The 16,601-nt window shown below is 46.7% G+C and overlaps 1 protein-coding gene across 1 annotated transcript in view; it reads left to right on the top strand.

Annotated features, from left to right (window-relative positions):
* The window catches only part of Fam124a (family with sequence similarity 124 member A), a 51,993-nt gene that overhangs the window by 18,920 nt on the left and 16,472 nt on the right, over positions 1 to 16,601 (top strand). The window contains exon 3 of the mRNA XM_059273513.1: positions 8,628 to 9,361. Coding sequence (XP_059129496.1) covers positions 8,628 to 9,361 — 734 coding nt within the window. The remainder of the gene's footprint in view (positions 1 to 8,627; positions 9,362 to 16,601) is intronic.

The following is a 16,601-nucleotide window of genomic DNA, read 5'->3' as shown; positions in this document are numbered from 1 at the left end:
TGGTGTACGCTTCATATTTTCTCTGCATGGGAGCTGAAAGCTTGACCCTGTGGCTGTTTGAAAGCTGATAGGAAAAAGGCAATAAGCCAAACTGTGTATCTGGAAATCGAAGGGTAAAGACGTTAGCACACAGACAACTCCTCTCTCCTCTGCTGCGCTCAGATCTAATTTTAAAAATACAGTAGAATCCTTCTGACTTCAAAGGTGTGAGATACGGCTTCAGGGTTTTCATTTTGAACTAACTGCAACTATACAAAATTTCTACCAAGGAAGTAAAAGAAAAAGGGAGCCAGGCTCTCTTGTTTAAATTCTCCCAGAGAAAACCAAGTGGCCCCTGAGGAACATCTGGTCTCTGCCAGTGCTGTCAGGACCCCAAGGGAGGGGTCGAAAGAGAGTAGCTGGCACACTTGCACCTGCCCTTGATGTGACTATGACATTTCTCACTTTAGAAAGAATTTTATTGCCCAAATAGTTTATAGCCATTGGTTCTTTGTTTATTTTGTTTTTTTTTTTAAATCAGAAAATGCAAATTCATAAGAGATTAAGACCTAGAATCACACCCAGAAAATCCATTGTTTGTCATTTGGTGTCTGCCTTTACATATTTTAATGACCATCTATATTATTATAGACATATTTATTAGAATGGCAGAGATAGACAGATGACAGACAGAAGATGTCTTATTTCCCCACTATAGACATTGTAGATGACTGTGTCTCCAGGAACATCTTTCTACAGCAGTTTGAACACCCGTGCAGTATTTATTTCATGGGTCTTAGTCACAGTCACCAGTACCTAAAGTGGACACTGCGGGTCGTATGCCACTATTTATATATATTATATATATATATATATATATATATATATATATATATATATATAAAATATCACTATTATAAACATGGTTGCCAGGAACATCCTTACTCAGTGGGGAGGAACTCATAATTTATTTGGATACATCCATTATGAGGGTGAACTCCTGCAGGTAGAATTACTGAGATAAAGATGTGCAGTGTGTAAAGCTCATGACCCCTTCTTCTTCTTCTCCTCACTGTGGACCATTTCACTCTCCCACTGACACTGAAGAATAACCAGATGTCTCATAAACATTGTGATGTAATATGCAAAGGGGAGATACACATACATGTAGACACAGAGACAGTGCATACACACAAACTGTAGATAGGAAGTGAGCAGAAGTGCTCTATGGAGTAGCTGAGAAGCAAAGAGACGCTTGTGGTGTGGAGCGCCTCTACGTGAAGTCTTTTCTGTTCCTGGCATTTAAAGATATGATCGTATTCTCTTTCAGGCTCAGGTAGCAGTAGTAGCCACAAGACCATTGGGCTCTGAAAAGGCTTCATGGAAAGTAGATCCCACCCCAGTGGGCAGTTCCTAGTCGGTATCCCTTGTGCTGCCTTTACCACATGGTGGGCTGGCAGATCAGAAGGACTTGGGGAATCTTGGGGGATGTTCTCAAAGTCCCCAAATCAGAACTGACAAAATCATTGCAGTGTTTAGACGTAAATCATCTAGTATGTTTGTTTCTATCTGTATGCGTAGCTCCTCCAGCTGATTAATGGCCCTTTCAGAATCTCTGTCAGGTATGCCCATCTCGTGTCTTATTTCACTGTTCGGTGGCTGCCTTTGCTCTCCTCTCCTTCCCACGGGTGTTTCAGAGCACAGCCCAAGTGAGGCTCGGACACACACTTAAGGTAAAATGGGGGTCCTGCTTCCAAGTGGAGGAAAGTGCCGTGCTGTCCGCCTTACTGGCTGTGTTCTTGTCTCTTTTTTTTTCTTAAAAATGTCCTGGTTTCAGAGGAGCTCAGCATGTGGACGTCCGGGCCCATGCCATTGTCTCTGTACAAACGGTGAAAACTGAGAGCCCTGTGGCTGCAGCTGTAGCCAAGGCAGCCTTTTCACAAAAGCGTGGAAGGGCCCAGGGAGCACAGCGATTGCTGATTGTTCTCTTCCAAGTGAAAATCCAGGTTTCAGCTTAAGAGTTCCGTCCTGAGCTGCAGGGAGTTGCAGGACCTGAGACGAAGGGAGGAGCCGTACTGCTTACACTATAAATGCAGCTAGGGATTGCCTACTCACTTCCCTGCCGATTTTATTATTGAGATTATAAAACTGCCAAAAATTGAGGAAGTCTGAGATTTTATCTTAACTCTCGGTTGCTTAAGGGAATTGCTCATGAGTTTCTCATTAGTTAAGAGATGCAAATAATTGCCTTTTTAAAACGTGCTAAAAGCAAAGAAAGCAGGTTGTTCATTACATTCCAGAGAAATGGCTCTCCCAGGAAGGAATTTGTACCCCTTTCTGATGCTGCTTAAAGGGAGAGTGGGGCCTTCTAGGGATTTTGTGTTCTTTGTCACTAGGAACTTTTCCTCCTGCCTTCTGGCCTGTGATTGGTTCAGTGTCAGCCTGTGCCCTGGGCGACTCTATTGCATGTCTAACCGGGTTGCATGTGTCTAGTTGACATGACAGTCACATCCATATCTGGAGTGCTCCGTTGCCAGTGAAGCTTTAGAGAGGCAAACAGATTCACCCACGCTCGTGTGCCTTTCCTAAAACAGCCCACAGACATGGAGATGCCCTCACTCAGAGTCCTGAGCCTCCTGAGTGCTCAGAGCACTGGGGTATTTGTTGGTGGACATTCTGGCCCTGGAAGGGTACTGAGCGGTTTGTTCAGTTGACAGCTCCTGGTTCTGACTGCTGCCTTGGATACCTCTTCCTATGTGAGCATGGAACTCCTGTTTGCTAAGTAAAGTAGCTGTGACTGCTTATGTTGTTATTTATTGAGTCTCTCCCGCCACACACAAGAGCATACGCTCTCTGAAGGCAAAGTTATATACTACCTAGCACATAGTAGAAGCTCGATAAGCATTCCTTGATTCAATAAGTGGGTTACCACTTGTCAGTGACAACCTGAGAATGCAGTAACAGCGAGACCAACTGTTGTTCAAAAACCCAGGAAAGCAGATCTGAGTTTGTCAGATGCTAAGACTAGTTCAGAGGGTCACTTTGGAAGGCTAGATCTTAACGTTCAGCTAGACATGCCCATTACTAAGAAGTAGGTGCTATGGAGACTTCCAGTCTGTCCTGAAAGGTGGTCTAATGCAGGAGGAACCAGATGGTGGGAGCTGGTGCAGGCAAGGCTAGTGTGTGGCCCTGGTTTGGAAAGAGAGGTGGTGAGGGTCTCTATGTAGGGGGCATCAAGACAGCCAAGTAGCCATCTAGCATCCCAAAGTCTCTCAACAAGCAGAAAGGCCTTGGTCCCCTCCCTTCTCCTCCATAGCACAAAAGTATGTGATGTGGTCAGCTGGTTCATAACAGGATCATACACTCAAATTAGGTAAAGAAGCTGGAGAGCAGGTCTAGAGCCCCAGCCAGGGATGCTAAGGCTTGGGACAAAGATGGAAGGTTGATGAGGTGACAGCATAGTGCCTGGGGAGACTTGGAGTTCAGATAGCCCTTGCTTTTCTCTAGCCAAAGGGCCTTGAGCAACTCTGTATTTTAGCCACCAAGTAGGAAAGATGCACCTCTAGCATTTTGTTTCAAAGATTCAATGAGACTGCACAAATAAGGTTTGGGGACAGTAGTTGACAAATAATAAGCACTTAATAAATGTTTGCTATTGTCTTTTTTTTTTTTTCTCTTGAGTTGTGGTAGCCAAAAAAAAAAAAAAAAAACCTGGGGGTTTACAGGATCAAAGATTGTTGGGGGGAGGGGGTTGCGCAGAAAACCTGGGCTGGCTGCATGTCCTTTCTCAGAGAAGGCCGGGTTTCAACTCTGCTCTCCTTAACTCTGATCCTGGAACCACAGGAGGAGCCCTCTTTCTCCTTTCTGGAGACTTGGGCTAATTGGAAGGCAATCCTGTCCCCGTGGCAGCTCCCAGTCTCTCAGGCGGCATGGGACAGTCTTGTGGTGTTGCTTTTTGCTGTGTTTTGTCCTGATGGAGCAGGTGCTCTGTGGGGTCCTTGGAAAAGACAGGTAATAGATATGATAAAGGCAGTGCACATCCTGGTGCAGTGTGTCGAGTGCTTCTCCAGGGAGGTCTAGAGGCTTTTCATGACAATTAATTATTCACATTTTCTCTCCTTCCCCTCAAACACTTGGTTTCCTGATCAGTGCCATAGAGGTACACATGTAATCCTAGTGCCCGATGACAGCTTAGAGCTGTTTCAGGGTCACGTGCAGTGAGCACCAGCAAGCATACATATGTCACTGCCTGTTTTCAGAGCTGGCCTGGAGCAGGACTTGAGCCTCTCCTGACTCCTGGTTCATGCAGCCCAAGGGCAATTCAGGCTCTGGCCTTGTCTTCCACCTGCTGGATCTTGGCTACATCCTGGTTGCCAGCAGTCAGGGTGGAGCCCAGCTCACTCTCCTAGGCTGGGCAGCCTGCCCTTTGCAGAGCTGTAAACACACAACCATCCAGGCAGGCTTCAGCCTTTGTGCCTGCTCTCTGGGAAACCTTTATGTGGCTTCAGGAGGTGGCCAAGGCTGAGGGCTCTGACAACTTTAGAGTCTTTGGGAAATTTAGCTCATACTCCCCTGGCTTCTTCATGCCCAGCCTCTCCTGCCCACCTGTGCGCTTTCTTGAACTCTCTGTTCTGTTTTTATTTCCTGGGTACCACCACCTGTGGCTCTGGCCTGTGCTGCCCTCCAGGCAGGGGGCAGTGGCTGAGATGTAAAGACTTTAGCAGGAGCCGAGAGAGAGGTGGCTTCTGTGAATGCTTGCCCTCAGGAGGAGACCCAGGGCCAGAGGAAAGAAATGCAAATGAATATCTGAGACCCAAAGCTGGTGGCTGGAAGGAGCCACTGAGAAGGAGAGGGAAAGGTGGGGCAGCATAGCCAGATGGGGGTGGGGATGAGAATGGCAGCTGAGCCTCCCGCTGGGAAGCAGGTGCAGCAGGGATGGGGTGCAGCGGCTCACAGGCCCTTGTGCTGGAGAGCGGGTTCTGCCTCTGCCGCTCTTGGTGGGTAACTAGCTTCTGTGCCTTGATTTTCTGCTCTCTAAAATGGAGGTAATGATCTCAGCCACTTCAAGGGCTGTACCGGGACTAAATGAGCTCACCGTGCTCAGGTCTTTACAAAAGAACTCCTGTTGGTTCACTCCGGGCCTCTGGCTATGTGTACACCCTGTGAGGGGGGTCTGGATCTTAAAAGGGCCACCTGACTTCTCGGACAGCTTCTTTTCCCAACTTTCCTTCTGCTCCGTCTACTCCTCTTTCCGTGGCAGAAACTGTAATTCCTTGACCAAACTTCTTCATCATCGTCTTGTTCAAAACCTTTCTGTCCTTTCCCATTTGTGTTGAGAATTAACTGGTGTTTAGCCGAGTAGGACATGTTTGGACTTAGGAGTTCAAGGCAGCCTGGGAGAGAGCAGTGTACATTGTGGTAGCCGTGGAGTCTTTCGAGGAGGAGCTGGGGGAAAGGGATTGGTCACACCTTCACTACCGCTTCAGTGGCACTGCTGCTGGTGATGGTATCAGTGAAATGAAATGGAAGAGGCCAGTTAGGTAGAAAGGGGGAGCCCCGAGCTGGCCAGAATAACCCCCTGACTGTTCTCTGAGCCAGCATGATGGATTTTCATAATCCCAATCTGAATGGAAATACACAACGTCATAGAACCACACAAGTGCAAGACGTTGTCTAAGGTAGCAGGTCCGCCCTTAGATTTGGCCACCACTTCAGCAGCATCCAAGCCCCATAACCAAGAGACAGCCTCCTGGAAGTTACTACCGTGTCAGGCCAGGTGGCCCGGCGGAGCGCTTGGTCTTCCCCTTGAACCCGCCCTTCTCTTCTGTTCACCTCAGTTAAACAACACATCACAGAAACGTCAGCACGCTCCACCCTCTTGCTTTGTATGTACTGCCCTGTGGCTGTGGCCTCCAAGGCCACCCCTGGTGCCTCCAAAGTAACCTGAGACTCCTTTTGTTCCCTCCAATTCTACCTGCATCTTCAGTACTGCTACTTAACAATCAACTCCTGTCTCCTCACTCATTTGTTATTTCCCGTGTGTCTTGGGTCAACAGTCTAACCCTGACTGAGCCAGATCTCGCTTGCCATCTGTCTTTGTCTGATCTAGCCTGGGCTCAGCTAGGGTGGTCCTTCCTGCCCCATTCCCCTCCCAGGCTCAGTGGAGTATTTTCTCCCTGACATCATCTTGCCATCCCGTGGCTGGTTTGGATTGTGGCTGCTAAAAGTCCACGGCACTGCTTGGGCGTCATGGGCCACTGCTTACTGTGTGCCTCACACTTGGTGACGTTGTGAGGACAGGTCTGGATTCCAGATAAACTTGCCTACCATATTCCATCCCTCTCACACTTGGTCAAAAGATGTCTGGATTCACCCAAGATCAATCACATTTAAGTAAAGGCACACATAGCACATTCACCTAGGATCCATCACATTTAGGTTAAGGCACACAGTACATTTTGAAGGCCAAGCATCTTTCTCAGGTAAGGTTTTTAAGTGGGCACACACCACTATGGCCAGAAAACCCCCCAAGGCAAAGTATTGCCAGGTTAAACACACAGCTTTGCAGTTGGAGGTTGTCTTTCTTACTTTCCTGTTGCCATGACAAAACACCATAACCAAGACAACTTATAAAAGAAAGCATTTAATTTTGGATGGTTCATCATCATGATGATCATCATAGGTAGGAAGCCAGCAGGCAGGCATGACACTGGAGCAGTAGCTAAGAGCTTACATCTGATCAGAAGCACAAGGAAGGGGGATGGGAAGAGGGACAGGGACTGGGGGAGAGAATATGAACAAACTGGGAATGGGCTTAAGCTTTTGAAACCTCAAACCCACCCGCAGTGACACACCTCTTCTCAAGGCCACACCTCCTAATCCTTTCCAAATAGTTCCACGAACTGGGAACCAATATCAGCCTATGGGGCCATTCTCATTCAAACCACCACAGAGGTATCTGCCTGGGAACACAGGAAGCGTGACGGACCCATTCGAGATTTGTAAAATTCTGGGTAGAGAAAAGTAGCTTTGCCTGAGCATACCTGCCTCACCACTTTACCTGGCTCCTAACCACACCCCCAAGGTGTTGTGCTCAGCTCCGGATGCTCCTTCCTGTATCTCCGACAGCACAATCCCAGGTTCTTCCCAGTGAGTGAGCCTTGTGCTAGACGCCTCAGCTGCAGACTAGAGTGAACGCCCCATTCCACACTGGGTACTCCCTGCCCTACTCAGTGCCAAGCACATAGGACAGTGCCCTTCAAAGTCCATTACAGGGATAAACAAAACAGACCAAAGAAATAAGCAAAACAAAAGATTGTGGGTGTTTTAGGGAGCACTTGTGGGTAGGGCATTGTAGTCATTTTAGGAAATCCACAAGTTCCTACCTATAAGCTGTAGCATATTCTGTTGAAGCCTTATTGAGAGTGAAGCTTGGTTCTCCGAACAGGGGTTTGGTATCTAAAGAAATGAGGCAGTTCTGTTGCATATAGCCCAGAAGCAAGCTGGGTCTTTCATCCGGCATCCAACCAAAGAAACATGTGCGTATCTAGTTGTATGGTCTTGTTGAAGGTCCATGCCATCTGTTCTTTGTTAGAAGTTTGGGAAGGGTAGCAAGGGTTGGCTAAGTGGGTGAAGGTGATGGCTGCCAAGGCTGATGAGCGGAGTTTGAGTCCTTGAGTCCCGTATGGTAGAAAGCGAGAACCTACTCCAGCATGCTGTCTGTCCTCTAGACTTCTCCTCCCACCCAAATACAAAGAAACTTTAAAAAGAACTTCAGGAAGATCCCAGTGGTTACATTTTCTATAGGTAGTTCTAGCTTCTTGTTGACCCCCATCCCAACATGCTATTCTGTTTCGTTCATTAGAGACACATATCACATTGAATTTACATTTTCATATCTGCATTTCCCACCTTAATCATTAAACTCTCACCCATGGGTATGGTGATTTAAAAAGCCACCGCCTGAGGCGACACAGGTCGTAGACCACATAAGAGAGCACTGTTCATTCAGAGTCTTCCTAAACAGACTCCTAGTGTCTTCCTTGACCCCCTACTGACTCCCTGCCAGATATTAGCTGCTCAAATAATGTGAGAGTGAATAAGAGAAGGGTAATAATGAACTCAACTGTTCTCAAGATGGGTAACAGTCGAGATGAAGAGTCCAGACAAGATTTGATCCAACATTATTAAAGCCCTACAACAACAGGCACGTGTGTGAAGGGCTTTCTGAGTCAAGAGACTTGGCTTCTCCTAGCTAGAAGAAACTATGAAACCTGCTGGACAGAACCAAGGTTTTTCTAATGTGGTCCAACATAAAGCAATAGCCCCCTTTTCCTCTCTAGAACTTGGGATCACAAAATCTAAGATCATGGATTCCATTCAGTTAGAATTTGGCTTCTCTTCCTGTGAAGGCAATATATATCATTACTGTTTCTCTTAATGGAATAATTATGACTTCATTCACTCAGCTATCTGTCCACTCACTCATCCACACATTTCATCCACTCATGTACCTTTTTATCCATCCACCCACCCATCCAGATATCCACTCAACCATTGGCCCACCTACTCATCCATCTACCCACCCATCCATCTGTCCGTCCGTCCATCCATCCATCCATCCATTCATTCATTCCTGTGTGCCTCAGGTGAGCTTTCTGTGGAGGAGGCACAGGACCCTTTCCTGGTGAGCATCCACATCATCGCAGACCCAGGGGCATCTCAGCCACTGCAGGAGGCCATCGACAAGGTCTTGGCGTGGGTTCACCCTGACCTCCCGCTGTTCCGAGTGTCTGAGCGGCGCACAGGCAGGCGAAGGCGGAAGTCCCCCAAGGGTGCGCAGCCGGCGGTGGCTGTGGTGCTGTTCCTGCAGGAGGAGTATGGAGAGGAGCAGATCCTGCAGGTGCACCAGGTGCTGCAACGGCCGCCCTGGCGCCACCACCACACAGAGCGCGTGCACGGCCGCTTCCTACCCTATCTGCCCTGTAGCCAGGACTTCTTCACTCTGGCCCCTGGGACCCCGCTGTGGGCCATCCGGCCCGTGCACTATGGCAAAGAAATCGTGCGCTTCACCATCTACTGTCGCCATGACAGCTATGCTGACAGCCTCCGCTTCTATGAGCTGATCCTGCGCCGGAGCCCCAGCCAGCGGAAAGCGGACTTCTGCATCTTCCCCATCTTCTCCAACCTGGATATAGACATCCAGTTCTCCCTGAAAAGACTGCCCTGCGACCAGAACCCAGTGCCCACCGACTCCTCCGTGCTGGAGTTCCGAGTGAAGGACATCGGGCAGCTGGTACCCCTCCTTCCCAACCCCTGCAGCCCCATCAGCGAGGGGCGCTGGCAGACTGAGGACCACGATGGCAACAAGATCCTTCTGCAGGTACAGAGGTCGTCTGACATCTGTCTGTCTGTCTGTCTGCGGGTCTGTTGTGCCGGAAAGCCATGTAGTTAGGGCAAAGAAGAGCGCGATGGCCTTGTCCATCCTAGACCGGGATGGGGCATCCCGTACTCTTCCAAGCAGGAGCAGAGGTGGAAAGATCTCTGCCTCTGGTTCTTTTAGCCTCCGTGCAACAGTGCAGGCCTCTGTAGACACATGCGCAGTTCTTCCAGGTGGCACCCCGGGTTGAGCACTCCTAACACTCACAGCTCTCTGAGGGTGGAAGCACACAGGCTTCTCACCCCGGGGACTTACTGATAAAGAGCCCTAAATCCGATCTTTCATACCGGGAAGGTTCCCCAGTGTATTCTCCATTTCTACGCGAGAAGCCCAGGGGTTTGAAAACTGTACCGAGTCTGTAAAGGAGATTTCGAATTTCTCTCTGCTGCCCCCACCCTCCACTTTCCACACTTGCTGCCACAAGCCCCTTGTCAACATTTGAAGGAGTGGGTGATGCCTTTGAAGTAGCCCACCACCACCACCACCACCACCTGAGTGTTTTTGTTTTTGTTTTTGTTTTAGGAGCCTATGTTGGCTCCAACCTTTCCAGGCTGCTACCCCTCAAGCCTCCTTTCTCCTGTACCCCAGCATGGTGTGTCCCACACTCATTAGAGACAAGCGATTACAGTCTAAAACTCAAAGTTAAACATGGAAGTTAAAGAATGCCCTACTCTGGCTTTACCGGATCACAGCTTTCCAAGCCAGGCTGCCTGAGTCCATAGGTCATTCAGTCCCGCAGGAAGAGGGCTTTGTTTTCCTGCACTGCTTTGGGTCAGAGACGTAGCTCAGGGGTAGAACACTTCTTACCATGCTCCAGACACTGGCCTCTGTCCTCATCACCAGTAAGGCCTCAACCTCTATGATCCCACTTTTCATGTCTGACTACCTGAAGAGAAAGAACCAGTAGCCCCTCGGGGCTCAGTGACTCTGGGGGATAATTGTGCCTGCTGGGATCATAGGTAAAGTTTCACCATTTGGGTTGACTGTGGCTTTAAGCACCAGAACTTTCCCCCCACATCATGGGGTAAAGTGATACGGTTCAGATGACTGGATCCAAACTGCATCCAGGGCACCTTGCTTTGTTATCGAATAAACTAAACATTAGCCTTTGCTCTTGAAATGTGTGGAAAAACAATTCTGTATCTGAAGACTGCAAGTTTTCTATGCAAAGTATGGCAGTTGCACCAGTCAAAGTTAACAAAATGCCAAGGACTATATTTGTACTAAAAGACCCAAATGTATGTGATGGCTGCTGAAGAGATCACTCCCTCTCCAGAGCCATGAATTGTCCTCTCTAGATCCTTCTAGTAGCGTAAATGAAAGAACAGCGTAGAAGGCTTGGCCTGGATTCCGCCTCCAAGGAAACACTGAAAGGTGTCAAGGGTCATCTACACATTTCAGTGACTATAAAGTCTGTATAGGTGCAGGCTTTTGAAGATGAGGAATTGCTGGAAGAGAAAGAAAAGCGATTCTTACCTTGGGACTAAGGAATGCAGAATTTTTCTAAAAGCCAGTTTAGTGGCGGTATGTTCAATACCTCAGGCAGAGGCAATAAACAGCACCTCCCAGTTTTGGAGAATGGCCACTGTTACCTGTTTTGGTGCAGAGAACAGCCTCCCGCTGTAAACTGAGGTGCGCACCTGTCCATCTCTTTAAGTTACTTTCCAAAGTAAAAATGTATAGTTCAATCTTCAAAAAAAGTAATATATCCCGGGCCACAAGAAGAAAGGCACTGAAGAAAATACCTTTTATTTGTTTGTTTGTTTATTGGCACCAACTGTTCCTACACTAGTTACTTTTCTCATTGCTGTGACAGACAGAACCTGAGGGAGGGCTTGTTTGGACTCACTGTGTCGGGGAGGGCATGGCGGCAGGAAACTTGAAGCTGTGGCCTCAGGAGCATGCGGCTTGCCGCTCACATCTCAGCAGATCAGGAAGCACCAAGGAGTGAATGCCAGTGCTCAGGCGGCTTTCTCCTTGTCCTCTCTTTATTCAGCACGGGACCCCATCACAGACAGTGGTGCCACCACTTTTAGAGAGAGTCTTCCCTCCTCAGTCAAGCCTCTCAGCAAATGACAGACACCTCCACAGGCATCTCCAGGCGTGTTTTAATCCAGCCAAGGTGACAGTCAAAATTAGCCGTTACAGTTCCCTAAAACTCTTTTCAGATACACTTTTTAAGATAAAATGCCTATGCCGTGGATGTAGTGCTACACGGTGGAAAATCTCGATTGTGTAGTTTCTCAGTTGCCTTGTTCAGATTGAGTCCGAATTTCCCTTCTCCCCTCCACTTTGTCCAAACTGTGTCTAGGAGCCTCTTCCTCTCTTTGTAACTCTTCAGCAGAGAAAAGAATATTTGATTTTTGTTTTTTCTATAAACAACTCAGCTCCTCCCTGAACTCCATGTTACTCAAGAAGGGGAGGTATCTAGTCAATACGAGGTTCAGACTGGCTATGGTGTCTTCCTTTTTGTGTACTCGTAAGTAGATATCACATTTTTAAAAAAGACTTAAGATGCCTGATAAAGACACATACTTAGCACAAGGAGTAATAGCCACTAGATCCATGAGGATCTGAAGTAGAGAGTAATGTTGACATGGCTCAGTGGTTAGGAGCCCTTGCCACTCTTACGAAGGACCCCAGTTTGGTTCATAGCATCCACATTGGGTGGTTCACAACTACTTATAAGTCCAGCTCCTGTGAGTCCAACACCTTCTGACCTCTTAGAGCATCCTCACACTTGTGCACCTATCCATGTACAAACACACACACATAAAAACAAATCAGAATAAATATTTCTAAGATTTAAAAAGCAAGGCATCCTGCCACAAAGAGTTGCTGTCTGTCAAAATGAGCTTCGAGGCAGAGAATGTCTTCACTGAGAGATGGCGATCACGTGCTTTAGTCATTTTTGTTCAGCCTGGACATTGACCGGACACTCAGTCCTGGAGTACTAATCCAGACACAGCACCCGCTACTGTAACTAGGCTTCAAGGCATTGCTCAAATCACACTCTCCTGGAACCTGTAGGTCCTGAGGAAATTATATCGTGCTTAACTTTAACCAGTTGGTCATTCAGACACTTCATAGGCTGCCTTCTCCATGCCGGGCACTGTGATCTCTGAATGCAGCCAACCAGAAGTCCCTTCCTTAGTGAAATTGTCTTCTAGCAGGGGAAGCAGATAACAAAAAAGAAATACAATAAAAATTATAGAGTATGTTAGGAGGCGCTGGGGAAAAAATTCCACCTGTCTTCTAAAACTTCCATTATGAAGTTGATTCTATTCATAAAAGCAGTGTTTATTAATCCATCAGAGTCTAAAAGTTTTCAGTTAACTTCAGTCAAGCAAGAACTGTCCCTGTGTATGCTAAGATTTCCTGGTAAGCTAGGCCAAAAACTTCGGAACATGTGTAAACATCCTTTGGGATGAAATGATCATCTTCATTTTTCAAATACATTTTTCTGCCTTTGCATAGTGTATGTTATACAAAATACAGTCTTTGGAAAGTTCCGAAATGTAGGTCGTTTTTGTCTGAACCTAGTGTGTTGCTTAGCTGAAATCTTCATTGTGGGGATTGAGTGAATGTGTAGCTTAGATGGCTACAAAGGAGAATAACGCCCTGAAAAGCAAAGAGGATACCTGGGGTGGCAAGGCGGGCTGCACCTGAGTCATTGTGTGCTGCTGCTGCTGCTCATTTCCTATCACTTTCTAAAGCATGAGGTTGCATGGGTTTCCTGTTATATAAATTCCATGTCAACAAGATGGTTTTCAGCATTCTCCTTTCCTGCAGGGGTGACGTGCATGTAACGGAAATAGAATTTAGCTGTTTATGAGAAACTGCTTCTACTGAAGCACTTAGTGGAGGTTGAGGAAAAGGGTGAAGCTGCCCTTTCTGTGGCAGGTGCTGGTCAGCTCTGTATTTTGCTGAGATATCCCCTCCGCAGCAGGCCTTGGCTGAAAGCCCCTCTACCCATCCACAGCTGTAGCTGATGTACCATGTTGGGCTGACCCAGTCTGTCTTTGCTGGCTGTAGCTGATGTACTGTGTTGGGTTGACCCAGTCCATCCTCCTTGGGTACAGCTGATATGTAGTGTTGATCTGACCCAGTCTGGCTTCCCTTGCTGTAGCTAATACACTGTATTGGGCTGACCCAGTCCAGCCTTCTTGGCTATAGCTAATATACCTACCATGTGGGCTGAAAACCCCATGTGCAAAACTTGGGATCAGACAGAAGCTGCATTTTATACTAGGGAGGGAAAACTGTCCCACTTTGAGTGGAGGGAATGGCTCTCACTTGTAGAAAAGAGACAAGGTCTCAGAGTTGCAGCTCCATATATCCTGGAGCTGTGGTCTCACAGCTATAGGTATCTCCTCAGTATATTAGCTGCCTTTGTCATGGCTGTGACAAAATGGCAGACAAGAATGGCTTGTCTCTGAGAAAAGGTTTATCCTTATAGTTCAAGGGGAGACAGTCCACCATGGTGGGGTGACAAAGGCCAGAAGCAGCTGGTGACATTGCCTCTGCAGACAGGAAGCAGAGAATGGACAAAAAGGGAAGTGGGACTATCAAACCTCAAAACCCACCCCCAGTGATCCATTTCATCCAAAGAGGCCTTACCTCCTAAACATTTCGTAAGCTTCACAAACAGTGGCATCATCTGAGGACCTAGTGTTCCAACACATGAGCCTATCGGGGACATTTCACATTCAAAACACGGTGCTCACCACAGGTGTAGTTTAATCTCAAATAAATGAATTCTCCCTTCTTCATAGTGTGTGGTGGGTGTTTGTTCTTGATAGCCAAAGGAGGAGTGCACTTAGTTTTCGTAGACAAAACTTAGTGCTGAGCTCCATCTTTCTAGAGAACTATCTATAAGAAAGGAGGGATGGCTGGGATTAAAAAATACACACTGGCCTGGCCTGGACACTGCAGGGTAAAAGGTGGCCTCTATGGGAAAATAGCAATGTATTGTATTGTCCTACAATCTGATCTCTTTATAAGAGGAAAGGAACTTCTAAGTTTTGCAAAGTGTTTGCCTCCACATGCAGACACATTAAAAAATGACTGTGGGCCTAGGCTTCTAACCTAGTCATCCAAATCTAGCCAGAGAAGGTCTCAGCTAGACATCAGTAAAAGCAAATATTCCTGTTGGCCTGGTCCTCCTAAGAAGCCATGTATGCTGTCTGCCACTCACCCATGACCTTATAACATTTAAAGATATCAGAGATGACCCTTCAAAACCAAGTGTTCTTTAATTTTTTTAAAAATTTTATTTATTTTTATTTTGTGTGTTTGGGTGCTTTACCTGCATGCATGTCTGTGAACCCCATGTGTGAGTGCCCATGGATGCCAGGAAAGGCCATCAGATCTCCAGGGGCTAGAGTTAGAAACAGAGATAAGGGAAGATAACCAAACAGCCCAAGAATGAAGGCAGTGTGCCCTGAGAACACCTAAGGGAGAGAGTATTTCCAACAGAGGTCATCGTCCTTTGTCTCAAGGTATGAAAATGTCTACAATAGAAACAACTGATAGGATGCTCACTCCTGGGGAGGGAAGAGAAGACCCTCTTCCTAAAACAGATATCACTACAGTAGCTCCGCACCACAGTTTTCACTGGGCTTTCTTGGTTGAGTTCTGCTGGATTTTAAAACATCACTTTAACCGTTTTTGTTATATATCTGCTGCTTCTCTCTATCTGTTTACACTCACTTCAAAATCCAAACCACAGTTAGGGTGAATGACTCTACATGCTACATAAAGTTATCAAGACCATAAGGTTTTCCTGGGAACTTATATAGCCTCATGAACTAATAAGCATGTGTACAGATAATATTAATTTATTACATTATCCTATGTGTTTGATTTTGGCTCAGCTTTCTTTCATTAACTAGCATTGTGCAGCACTATCCTCTAAGCCAGTGGTTCTCAACCTGTGGGTCACAGCCTTTTGTGGGTAGCATATCAGATATCCTGCATAACCAGATATTTATATTATGACTCATAACAGTAGCAAAATTACAGTTATGAAGTAGCAACAAAATAATTTTTCAGTTGGAGGTCACCACAACATGAGGGACTGTATTAAAGAGTCACAGCATCAGGAAGGTTCAGAACCGCTGTTCTGTGTCAAACTGCCATCTTCTGACTTTTGCGTGCAGAAGATCACCACAGCTGGACTTTTGACTGTGGATGCTCCTTCATCAAATGAAAGTCTGGGCAGGGTCATTATCCCTCCTCAGCATCCAGCCTCTCTTCCTAGCCAGTTGTAATCTGCCCTAGTTACACATGGCCTAGTGGTTTGGGGACCAGCTAGAGTATCTAGGCTAGGGAGTGGGGACTCCACCATGCCTGTGAGGAAGCTGTCATTGTGCTGAGTAAAGACTTTCGGGTGCAGCTGCTTTGGAGTCCCTCAGGCTTCTGCAGTAACTCCTCACTCATGTTCTAGAAGTGAGCCCAATAAGCTTGTTGGCTCCCCAGGGTGAAATCAAACTCTGGCTTGTCATTGGGACTTCATGAGGAGGGTATAGACAATGCCTAGTCTCCTCTACTCCCCAGGGGGAAAATACTCACAGCAGATGGTAAATGTGTTTGTTAATGTTACTGTGCCCTGTGGTATTAAGGGGGGGAAAAACAGTAAATGATTTTAGTAAAGATGGGTTTGTACATAGAGAAAACACAGACAAGTTACAGAGGTCTGGATAAGTTAAAGTGTGTAAAGAATGAGACTTGGAGATGATGGAGATGATATTAAAATTTCTAAAGTCAAAGTGCAATACACTGAGGTCAAACCTCTGCTTAAATCAATGGAGCCACTGATGATTGGTTCTTGTTAAAACAAAAACATACTCACTTAATCCAGTTTAGTTGAAAATGTTGGTTTGGCCCCAGCTTTCTCTGACTATTACACAGAAGTGACAAGTATCAGATTGGAATAAGTGATCTTCTGTGTGTTCCACAACTGGAGGCTGTACTGATGGTCACAGGAATTAAAAAAGAGGGACTCGGTGAGGTCCCAGGGGACTATCACACATCTCAAATGTTCTGTATCTGTGGTGTTGCACCTATTCTCTTGTTCAGGAGAGCCATGGAGACCCCAGCTGGTGATTCTAACAGTGTCAGATCTACAAGAAGAGGGTCAACACAGACGAATGCTTCTTCAGTGCTTTCTGGTGAAACCATG

This window comes from Peromyscus eremicus, chromosome 9, assembly GCF_949786415.1.
Source record: "Peromyscus eremicus chromosome 9, PerEre_H2_v1, whole genome shotgun sequence".
In the NCBI taxonomy this organism is placed as follows: Eukaryota; Metazoa; Chordata; class Mammalia; order Rodentia; family Cricetidae; genus Peromyscus; species Peromyscus eremicus.
This window is presented reverse-complemented; position numbering and strand designations above follow the sequence as displayed.